The sequence below is a fragment of the Salvia miltiorrhiza genome, chromosome 5 (assembly GCF_028751815.1).
Source record: "Salvia miltiorrhiza cultivar Shanhuang (shh) chromosome 5, IMPLAD_Smil_shh, whole genome shotgun sequence".
NCBI classification, from domain to species: Eukaryota; Viridiplantae; Streptophyta; class Magnoliopsida; order Lamiales; family Lamiaceae; genus Salvia; species Salvia miltiorrhiza.
In genome coordinates, this window is record NC_080391.1 from 14,072,463 (window position 1) to 14,085,289 (window position 12,827).

The 12,827-nt window shown below is 32.4% G+C and overlaps 1 protein-coding gene across 1 annotated transcript; it reads right to left on the minus strand.

Moving 5' to 3' along the window:
* Positions 1 to 1,354: 1,354 nt before the first annotated feature.
* On the minus strand, positions 1,355 to 2,898 carry LOC130986230 (probable long-chain-alcohol O-fatty-acyltransferase 5). Its single transcript, XM_057909570.1, has one exon. It carries the CDS (start codon positions 2,509 to 2,511, stop codon positions 1,456 to 1,458), a length of 1,056 nt encoding a protein of 351 aa, XP_057765553.1. The 5' UTR covers positions 2,512 to 2,898; the 3' UTR covers positions 1,355 to 1,455.
* Between the last annotated feature and the right edge of the window lie 9,929 nt (positions 2,899 to 12,827).

The following is a 12,827-nucleotide window of genomic DNA, read 5'->3' on the forward strand; positions in this document are numbered from 1 at the left end:
AACACAAAAAAAATACAACCACATGTGGTGCTCCCCTCCCCCAAACCTTAATCTCCACCGCTACCATCTCCCCTCCCTCCCCTTCCCGCTGCCACCGTTGTCGTCAGCCGTCGCCACTGCCCGCTGCCGCATGCCTCTCTATCCTCGTCTTGCGCCTCCCTCCTCCTCAAATCTGTGTACATTTGTCGGCCCCTTCCTCAAACCCTAATCATCGTTATTGCTATAACATCCCTCTTTTTGATACCACCATCCAATGCAACTGTTGCTGCCACAGTCTGTTGCCGCATCCCTCTTTCTCTTCTCGCCATGCACTCTCTTCTCCCTCGATCCTAGTCGGTGTATCACCTCTTCTCTCTGCTTGTTGGTGCCCCTTCCTCTCCACTCAGGGGAGGATCCAGGATTTATGTTTAGGGGGCTGAATTTGTCAGAAATATTATTATTTTCATAATTTTATCCATATGGCTAATTTTTATTTATTTTTATATGATTTTGGCTACAATAAGATGTCTTTATTAATTACTCTCTCTGTCCACCAAGAATGTATCACAATTATCTGATTGGGCGTCTACCAAGGGTGTACCACTTTCCTTTTTGAAACATGACCTCATTATCTTCCTTTAACTACAACTATTCTTTTCTATATAGGTTCACATTCAATTCAACCACAACCACTTATTTTCTACCACTTATTTTCTTAAAATTCGTGTCTACCGAAAATACTACACTCTTAATGGAAAGAATGAATACATGAATTCTAAAAGTGCAGTGTTACCACGAGCCACAGGGGACTCGAACTCAAAATCTTTAGCCTTAGACATTAACCCCTCACCACTTGACCAACACACACATAGTGATTCTCTATTGATTCCAATAATGTTGTCTGAAACATTGGATGTTATTTCCCTAGTAGTGGTTCTCTATTGATTCAAGTGATGTTGTCTCAAACCTTCGATGTTATTTTCTCTGCATAGAATTGAACCACATGCTTTACTAGGATATTTATGATCAGATGTATATTATTAAAATTTAATTTCTTCAATCACATCTTTCCAATGAAATATAATTAATCAAAATTAACTTAAATAATTAACATAATCTAAAAATATAAAATATTTTGAAATTTCAATTCATCGAAATAAATAAAAATTTAAACTTATTACTTTTATCTATTACTCCCTTCATCCCACTCTAATAGGCTCACTTCTTTTAGTAAAGTGGTGTGGAAGTACAATTTTTTTATCTGAAAGGGAAAATGAGGCTATTGAAATGGAACGGATGGAGTAATACTTATCCTCCAAAATAAACACATCATCCAAAAACAAAGGAAAAGTAGCAGCGATAAGTAGACGGACAATTACCCAAAGCAATGGTTTCATTCAATGTATTAACAAACTAAAAAATTCAGTAGTTAATGAGTTTATTGAGCTGACGAAAAATCCAATTGTAAGACATAAATCAAGTAAATTTGTTGCAGGAATGCAACCATAGTTCCTTGATCTTAGCGATGAAAAGCTCCCCTGCAAATCGTAGTTCCTCGATCACTCTGACGTCCGCACCAGTCCTCATCACCGGCGGGAAAAAGAGCCAGAAACTCGTCCCCATCACAAAACAAACCGTGAGCGGCCCCGTCACGAACCATGGCAACCGCCATTTCCTCTTCCCCAACCGCTTCTTTATTCCGATCTCCGCCACCACGCAAACGCCGTGGAGCACGAAAAACATGGTCATCTCCCACGAAGGCGGCGTGCCCGGAGCCACGTACCAGAACAGCAGCTCGTGCATAAGGCCCGACACAACGAAGGACGCCAACACCCCCATCAGAGCCGCCGTTTCTCCGCCCACCGCGCCGGCAGTCGCCCGCCGCACCGGGCCGAACACCGCCTCGCGCAGTATGCTGTTGACCGTGAGGTTCCAGCGCCTACCCCAGAACTCCTGCAGCGACGCCGAGAGGTAGGGCTCGTCGGAGGGCGGCTCCAGCTCCATCCCCACCACCGCCCGCACCAATTTGCTCGACATCTCCACCAGAATCTCGATCATCAGGAACACCAAGCAGCAGTATGCAACCAGCACCAAAAACGGATGCATTTTCTCTTTGTACTCGAACAAGGCGGATATCAGCACCGCTGAAATTGGGATTTCGGTGGCCAAATTGAGAGGCAGTTTCTTGGACTTCTTGGCGGTGGCGGGCGGCTTCAGCCGGAAGGGGAGAGCGGCGAGGGCGACGAAAACCGGGAGGGATTTGGGGGGATTGGAGGCGAGAGGGCCCAAATCGAAGGCGAAGAGGAGTAGCTTGAAAGTGGCGAGCCAGGTTATGAAGAAAGCGGTGAGGGCCGTGATGAAGGCGGAGGAGCGTATACAGAGCGGCGCAACCGCCAAGAGGCAGAGCACGGGAGCGATGGAGATGAGCCTCCATTTAGGGATGGACAATCTTGAAGAAACCAAACGGCAATAACAGAAGGCCCCAATCACCGCTAACCAAACACAACTTACATTCTTGATTTCCTCTTCCATCGGTATCGTCTTCTTCAAATCAAACACTATGACTATCAAGAACAATCAGATCGTATTTTAATTGGGGTCTTTCGAGGAATCTTACAGATTGTTCAAAGTTAGCCCACTATCACAAATTAATATTCAATTCTATCCAGCCTCACCGTCGTGGTATTAAAATATGGAATAAGTAGTGTTTTTAAAAAGAGGCAGAAAAATTTATGCCAATTTTATTAAGTCAAAAATTAAAAATGCCCATTTATTATAAAAACTTGATCTTGATTCTTGTGTCTAAAATACGTAAATTACCATTCATGTCTTAATCAGTGTACTGGCAAGATACTCACTTCGTCCTATTGTTCATGACATGTATTCTATTTTGGGATGTCCCAACCTACATAACACATTTTTATTTTGGAAAATAGTAAGGTGTCACTTAAAGCTTATTTAATCCCTAATTAACTGCCTAAATAAAATCATCCTTAACTATTTTGCATCTCTCTCTCTCGATACTTCTGCGGTCCGCCTCTCCATCTCTAAATTTCCTTCTTCTTCATCCCTCCATCTCTAAACCCTAGCGCCGCCTACCGCCTGCTCAACGGCCTCTCTTCTCGCCCATCATCCGCCTCCCTTCTCTCTTCAAAGTTCTCGCCCACCATCGTCGTCGATCTGCCGCATCCACGCCCTCGCACCCCCCAAATCTGTCCGCCGTCAACCCGCGTCGCCTGCTCCACATACGTTGTCGCCTCCACTGCCCTCACCTCCCATGCACCACCCACGCCGTCACGGGTCTCAAGAACGGCGGCGCGATTCCTTGCCTCCATCGCCTTTGAGTTTAGAGTTGTCTTCCCCTCCATCTCCACCTAGCGCCGCCTCAACTCTATCTCTCCGTCGAAGAGCTCTAGATCACCGCCTTTAGTCGACGAAAAATCTCTCACATGCAGAGCCCTAGATCCCCAATTTTTTCCGTTGCGATCTAGCCCTTGCCTCCCTCTCTCTCACTCTCTCATCCTGCCGGACGAACAACAGCGACTTCACGCTGCCGCTGTTGCCGGGATCTCGAGAAGCTTGCGCAGGAGCGGCGCAACTTGCTCGCTACAACAAGAAGCCGACCATTGGGAATGAAATTAGGGCCTGTAGATTTGGGGGTTTGATATGGTTTGCTCTGTTGTTGTTCCTGTGTATGTGTGTCGTTGTTGGAGAGGGTTAGGATGGAAAGACGAAGTGAATCGACGAAGGGGAAGGAAAGTCGTCTGCGCCAGAGACGAAGAAAAGTTAGCGGCGCCGGTGCCGGAGATAAGAAAATCTGAAATTATTTAATTTCCGTTTGATGTTAATTACAAAATATTGTTAATAAACAATCCCTAACCATAATCTTAAACGTGAGGACTACACAATTTAATTCCCTAATTTTATTTTCTTAATCTCCGTGCCGAACAGTAACGTCCCTTAAATAATGGGACGGAGGGAGTAAAAAAATAGTCGGTTGTCGGAAAAGTAGGTTGCCGCTCGGGCGACGAGCTACTTTTTCGGCCGACAACCTACTTTTCTTGTACCAAATTAAAAATTTCAATAAAAAAATAGCTTGTCGGTTGGAAAATGAGCTTGCTGTCCGGGCAGCAACCTCACTAAGCAGGTTCCTGCCCGGGCAGCAACCTCACTAAGTAGGTTGCCGCCCGGGTGGCAACCTACTTTTCCGACAGTAGACTATTTTCTCGTGCATTTTTCTTATACATTTGTATTTGTGTCAGAAAAGTGTAAGACTTTACACAAAAGTTGATGCAAAGCCATCAACATCCAAGGATAATTTCGACTATTCACTTTAATTTGAGTATAAGATCAAATTTTTATAAGAAATGGACATTTTTAATTTTACACTTAACAAAGTGGGCATTTTTGCCTATTAACACTATTGAGGTTGAAAGTGCAATTACAAGATTAAATCTTAATTTTTTTTGTTTTGTTTTTAAAATGTTTTCAATTTTTAAAAATCCTAATTAAATATTTCTGACTAATATTTTTTGCTGACCTAATCACTACAATTCTAAACTATTAGACTAGATTTGAATTATTAGTAAAATTAGTATCAAAATATATAAATATTACAAAAATGTTGGTGAAATATATAAACTGAATTATGGAAATCGTCATAATTAAATCCTAAACTATTTTAATACTGAATATGATTGAACATTAATTGATGTGTTAATAGACAAAAAAACGTCCACATTTTAACTTCTTTGTGAAGAATGCGCACTTTTATGTTCAAATTTAAGTGAACCGGCTATTTTGTCATTTGATAATTTATGGGTGCTTCGTTTTGTTGAAAAGCCTTACTCATTTATGACAAAAGTAAAATTGTATAATAAAAACATTGAACAATAGCTAAAATATTGCACTTTTCGATCAAATGTGTAAATAAATTATGGAAAAGTGATAATTTGATATGACTTATTTTCTTTTTGAATTAAACTCAATGCAATTATTTATTAGTAAAACGTCGAATAAATTCACAAAGTGAATATAAAAATTAGCAATTAAAAATAATTTTCGGTCGAAAAAAAGTTTCTAGCCAACCGCAAATTAATCCAGTTGGTCGGCATCTTTGTCTAGGCGACTAGCCAGCTATTTTTATTTATTTTTTTAATTTGAGAATTAATTATACACGACAAAAATGATGTGAAATACAAGTATGTGTAAACTCGGATTCTTAAAAAATTAGCACATTGTAGTATCGGATACGCTCAGGGTGTGGGTGCGATTCGCACGGGATTCGCCACGTGGCGAATTCCCCCCCCCCCCCAAAAAAAAGATCGGATTCGTGAAACGGGTGCGCCCACCTCACGAATCGGGTGCATTTAGGATTGTTTTGAAGAATTTCATTATTTTTCAATTTATTGTCCTACAATTATTTGTGTCTCTTTGATCCCTCAACAAAGAAGAATTCAATTTCAAGAAATTATAATCCTACTATATTTTATTTTCTAAGTTCTATCATAATTAGTAGTAAACTAATAATTAAATAATTATAAGAATAAAAGTGGCAGATTGTAATGCTTTATCTTGCAATTTCAGCTATTATATGTATTTTATTTTTTGATCTTTGACTTATATTTGCAATGCAACATTTAATTTATAAACGTTCTTTTCTTTTTTTCAATTTGATTGGTCATATATAATAAAATATATAAATATAATAGACGTATCCTTCACGAATCGCACCCTATATTTTTTAAAAATTTGTATTCCCGCATTCGAATCGTATGACTCCCGCACCAGCCCCTCGTATCTGTGCAACATAGAGTGTAAAGTAATATGACTGGTCGAATTCACATAAAATGCAATTATTATTGCCTTGACATTCACGTGAAATGTAAGAATTATTGATGCAAAAGTCCATATATATGAGCACCAACGATTGTCAAACAATCACAGGCACAAACAAAACAATAGACTAAAATTTTACGAGTGGTGGAAATTTCACGTCAATTCGCACGGTCGCACCTCTAAAAAAAGGCGACACTCATTTTGTCTTTAAATGTAATGAAATGTAATTAGGTTATGGTTTGTTGAAGTTTCGAGGTTGATCGTGTTTATATTTTATTTATTTAATTATTTTGCTTGAAATAGAGTATGTTTTAGGAAATAAATTAATACTCCTTCCATCAGCCAAAAGTATGTTCCTTTTAGGGCTGAGCAAAATCGAATCGAAACCGTCAAACTGAACCAAATCGAACCGAAAATAGCGGTTTGATTCGATTTTTATGTATGAAACGGTTCAATTCGGTTTGAAATTGAAAAAACGGAACCATTTCAGTTCGGGTTCGGGTTTGACAAAACAGTGTGGTTTTCAACTCGAACCCGCCCGAATTAAATATTATTAATAAATTATTAGATATATGTATTTTAAACAATTAATTATTAAATAATTAAAAATTAAATTCATGTTGTAGGGTTTTACACTTTAGTACTTTACACTAGATTATAATTGTATCATCTAGAATTAAATATTATTAATAAATTATTAAATATATATTTTTAAATAAATAAATAAAATAAAACGGTTTATGCCAAACTGAACCGAGAATTTACGGTTCGGTTTGGTTCGGTTTTGGCCATCTAAACGGTTTGATTTGGTTTCAAATTTTATGGGCAGTTTGGGTTTGGTTTTGACCCGAACCGCCCGAATGCTCACCCCTAATCACTTTTGTCATTTTTGGCATCCGTGAAAAGTATGTCACTTTTCTTTTTAAGATATGTTCCCACAAATTTTTCTTATAATTTATCTTTACAAATATTCTTAATTTACAAAAAAAAAAAATCACCTTTTTTCAATCTCAATCATTTATTTCATATAATGGTGGGACCATTTCTTCACTACATAAAAAATATCCACTATTTTACTAAAACTCGCGTGCAGCAAAAATAACGTACTTTTGACTAATGGAAAAAATAACTACTATAATTTCTTTAACAGTATAGTATGTCCTTTTATTTTATTTGAAAATGATTGTGTTTATTGTAATAAGGGAATAAAGTTATTTATATGTATAAATTAAGGTGTTTTCAATTAATAAATTATTTGGGTAAACATGTTGGTTTCTTGTAAAAAAAAATTAGACATGAATTCCATGAAATTACATGGTAAAATGATTGGAAAACAATCTAGCCGGTTGAAAAAGTCTTCGTCGAGTATCTAGCCTGCAACCATTTTAGGTGATTTGTTTGATCGATCAGATTGTTTTTTAATGATATGAACATTGAATTTCATGAAATTCATATATTTATTTATGTTAATCCGGATGGATGATTGGTTTAAAACTTGACGATTTTATATGGAGATGCCTTCGATGATTATGAATACATCGACAACACTTCAGAAATCTGGCCTATTTTTAAAGACACCATGGCTAGCATACTGTACAGCATAAACCACGTGATGATGCATAATTCGTTAAGCATTAAATGGAGTTAATTGACTTGCCGAGGATAGACATTTGCTTGAGTTGTATGAGGCTCAATCATATCCTAAAATATTTGTTGTTCATGACGATGTTGGTGAGTTATTGGGAGAACGACTCTATGTCTCTTCCTTTGATTTTTCTCAGTCTTCAAGATATAGAGGTGGATTAGCTAGAGTATTATCCATGATTAACTCAAGGAAGCTTGAAGATGAAGATGAATGACCCCAAAGAAGTAACAAATTGGTTAGTTTTTTAAATTTTAGACAGAGAAATATTGTATAGGAGATAGGGATGTCAATCGGGCCAGCCCTATCGGGTTTCGGGTTAATCGGGTGCGGGCTAATCGGGCTGGGGATTTTGTCGGGTTATAAATTTTCAACCCTAACCCTAAACGTTCGGGTTTCGGGCTAGTCAGCTTAAATGCATAAAAATAAAATAATCATTTGTATTTTGTTATTTTTAATTATCTAATGTATAATGTATAAAATATACATAGAAATCACAGATATAAATTATATAGCAAGCATGAAATGCAAAAATACAAGATATTGAAAAAAACATCAAGATTACATAACATATAAAATAAGTTGGTAACAATAAAATGTTCAACTTTGCTAACGAAAAAACAATAAAATATCCAACAATAGTTTGAATTCATAGAATCAAAGCATCTCAAAAATACTGAAAAGTGAAATGATGAGACTTTATAATATTTTGTCATTTTTTTTATTTTTATATCTAAAAATTCAATATTAAGTATTCGGGTTTCGGGCTAGCTCATCGAGTTAGACGGGCCGACCCTATCGGGTGTCGGACTATTCGGTTACGGGCTAATCGAGCTGTAACTTTTATCGGGTTGAAAACATTCAACCCTAACCCTCTCGGATGACGGGTTAATTGGGCCAGTCCACGAGTTTCGGACTAGATTGACATCCCTAATAGGAGACATAAAAAACTTTAGAAAGACAAACCAAACCTTAAATCTTCTCTCTCCAAAAAATTTTATTGGTTGCAATGTATTACTAGTTGATACAAGAGTATATATTATAAATATAATTTTCAATTTGAAATTAATTTCAGAATTAAACAGTAAATTTATGATTATAATAAAATTGAAAATTTATTTGTAAACTATATTTTATTTTCTTTATCTTCCTATTTTTCTATTTTACTCTATATTCCACTAATAATGGTCCAAATTGATCTTTGTGGTGACCCTCTAAAAGTGGCTCAAAACTCATTTATGCCTTAAATAAGTGGGACCATTTTACTTTTATAGAATTAAACAATACTTTTTTAACATTTGTGTGCAAAACACTTAGTCATACTTAATGGCGGAGGGAGTATTTATTTTCTAAAATTTTGAAATTCGGCTAATTATAAAATATTTGTTATGCATATCAAATTAAAGATTCGACAAAAACTTTAATTTGGCAAAAACTTTAATTTGATATATTTTATGTAAATATTGAGTCTAAAATGTAAAAGTTATTTTTATTTAAAGATTAAAACTTAAGAAAATTTTGTCTCCTCTCTCTCTCTTTAAATAAATCTATTTTTTAATTCATTTGTATTTTCATTTTTTTTCTTTTAACTTATTCTTTTTCTTATTTTGTTTCTTTTTCATAATATCAATTTTTATTATTGTGAATTATTCTTTATTTTTTATTCTTTTTATATCCAATTCAAATATATTTAATTAAAATTATATTTTGTTATTATATTTATAAATATGATAATTGAGTTAATATCAATTTTATCTTGAACTACACAGGTGATGCTAGTAGAATAATGATAAATGCACATAATATGTGCACACATAATTGGATTTTTGTCATTTTACATATTTCCATAAATTAAGAAATTAAGTTTATTTTAGTTGAAATTATAATTTACATAATTACCCATGGTGATTATTAAGGAAAAGATTATCTATAATCTTCCCTTAATAATTAAATTTTTGTTTCCTTCAACTAACACCTTGAGCAACGCTCATGTAGTTAAGAACTAAATATATAGGAGAACTTCTTTGTTCTAATTACTTTTTACGTAATTAAGAAACCCATGGTTGAATACTTGAATGAAATCTATTTCATTCAAAAATTGTGCCAAAGTTTTCGTACCATTTTTTTTTTCATAAGACTTTATCTATAGGAATATTTTTATTATTATTATAAGTGATAACCATATTTTCCCACAAATATATGTATAAAAAAAATTCAAAATTCAAATATATTAGTATTATGAGGCGCTGGCAAACATCCTCTAAACATCAAATATATAGGATCTCTTAAGAAAAAACATTAATAAAACAATAACAAGGCAAAAATCAAACATATCAATATTGATGAATTTTTTTTGCAAAAAATTAAAATAAAATAGAAAAGATAAAAAATTAATAATGTTTTCAAAAATAATTTTAATGCTCAACCTTCCAAAATACACAAGGAAAAAATTAATAATATTTTGAATTGTTATAATAGTTTAAATAGTATCATATGCTACCTATAATATTTAATTATTTCATAAAAGAATAGGTTCAGGAAACAATATATTAAATTAATGAAATCGAAATAAGAATTTACAAATGTAAATGAATGACTATAAGTCTATAACTATGAGAATAATGTCACACATTGAGCACATCAATCAATGACGTAATAACAATGTATTACAAGATAATACATTATAATAAATTAGTGAAATCGAAATAAAAAATATAAAATAAAAAGAAATTACTATAATTGTGAAAATAATGTCATACATTGAGCGCATTAATCAATTACTTAATGAAATTATACTATAAGATACTATATTATGATAAACTAGTTCAATTGAAATAAAAAAAATAGTAGCACATATTCGAGTACAGAAGATGTCATCAAGAAAATAAAACTAATATAATAAAAATGAAAGATTAAACATGAAAAAGGAACAAAAATACTACAAATAAAATAAAAAGGTTCAAAACAACAACAACAACAACAACAACAACAACAACAACAACAACAACAATAATAATAATAATAATAATAATAATAATAATAATAATAATAATAATAATAATAATAATAATAATAATAATAATAATAATAATAATAATAATAATAGATAAAGAAAAAACACATAACGACAAAAGAAGGATTCATGAATGGTGTAACAGAGATTGGAATATACAAATACAACCTCTTGTGAATTACTCTAATCTTTAGTCACCGTGCCCAATAATTTCAAGATTTCATACCTATTTATTTTGAATTGAATTTTTTAAATTGGAGACAATGTCACTATTATAAGAAGATAATAATATATGCTAGTATGATTTATGTGAAGAGGAAAGGTACAAAGTTGTCACATTACAATAGAATATTTGTAAATATTTTTAAGATAATAATATGTGGATCCATTTTTATTGAATTGAATAATTATTTGTTTAAATTAATAAATATTAAAATAATTATAAGTTAATAAGTTAAAAAATTAAGAGCAACTAAATAAAAAAATATAAAATACGGAGTATCAAGCAATAGCAAAAATGGTTAGAATAATTTAATACATTAGTTACATTCTCTGATTATTTCATAAAAGTACAAGTTAATGAAAAAATCATAACAAATTAGCGAATTTAAAATTATATATATATATATATATATATATGACTATAATTATGATAATAACGTTATACGTTGAGCACATCGATCATAACTCAATAAAAATATATTATATGACAATATATCATAATAAATTAGTGAACTCAAAATAATAAATTAAAAAGAAATTACTATAATAGTGAAAATAATGTCATTGCTGACACATCGATTGATTACTAAAATGAAATTATACTACCGGACATTATATTGCATTAAATTGGTTATCTTGGAAAAAAAATATATGTATAAAACATGAAGGGATAACTGAATTGTTTAGAATAATATCATACGTTAATTAACTACTTTGTTTGATTATTTCATAAAGAATATAAGTTAATGAATAAATCATAATAAATTGGTGAAATTAAAAGAAAACTTATAAAACATCAATGTATGACTATAATTGTGGGAATGTCATACATTGATCACATCGATTGATAACTTATAAAAGTATACTATAGGACAATATATTATAATAAATTAGTAAACTCGAAATAACAAAATAATTTTTTTTAAATGAATATAATTAAAAAAAAAAACAATACTATCATACATTGAGCACATCGATAGTTACTCAATAAATTTATACTATAGTAAATTAAATAAAATAGGAAGTAATTACTATAATTGTGGAAATAAATTAATAAAAACAACAAAAGAAAAAACAAAAAAAATGAAAAATAAAATGGAAAGGAAAAACAAAACAAAAGTATTACTCCTATATTTTAGAGGAATATTGAGACATTTTTATTCACGAATTTTTTTAGAGGAATATTGAGACATTTTTAAAGGTTATATATAAATAATAAATCGTAGATTAACTTATTCACGAATTTTTATTCTTTAATAGAATTATCCGTTAATCGGATTATGCATGATTAATGAAGTATTTTAATTAACAAAATTCAATAAAATCGTTCATATCTTTTCTAAAATAATGTGAGCATATCTAAGTTGGTAGGATCTTGATTAGTGGCCATATCAATATTTTGTTTCCAAAATTGTTGCAGTAATAAAAGAGAAAAAAATCTTTAGAAATTTTCCAATATGAATTAAGGCTAATTTAGTAATAACAATAACTTAAATTAGGTAATAAATTTTTCAAGGGCATTATGTGCGCACATATTATGTGTGTTTAGCAGTACTCTACATTTAATTAATTACATTAAATTGATAAATTGATAGATACATGAACTTATTTAATTAAACATACAAATCCATTTAATTTAAATACATTAAACACTATCTACATTATAACTAGATCTAAAATTATAATTTAAAATTAAAAAAAAATTATAAAATTCTTATGTTCCCGGACTACTAATTTATAGACTATATTTAACATTGAACAATTCACAAGAGGCATAACTTCTTAAATAATGTCATTCGGCATGATTTTTTTATTTTTTTTATAACTTGAGGGAGGGGAAGCGATGGTGTTTGAACCCTAGACCTCACTGTTCACGGACAAGAGTTTGCACCGCGGCATGATAAGAAAGTCACAAGTGAAATATAATTCTATAATTCTATAATTAAAATTAATATAGGGTTTTTGCAATTTCTCCAAGAAAAATACAGGATATTGAAAAAGTACGGAAAGCTAAAGAGCGCAAAGATGAAACTATTATCCCGCTTCCAACCACAGAAGGCCAGCAGTCAACCTGCAGCTCCAACAATTCCTTGCGCGAGAAAAAGATAAATCACGTAACATCGACAACAATAA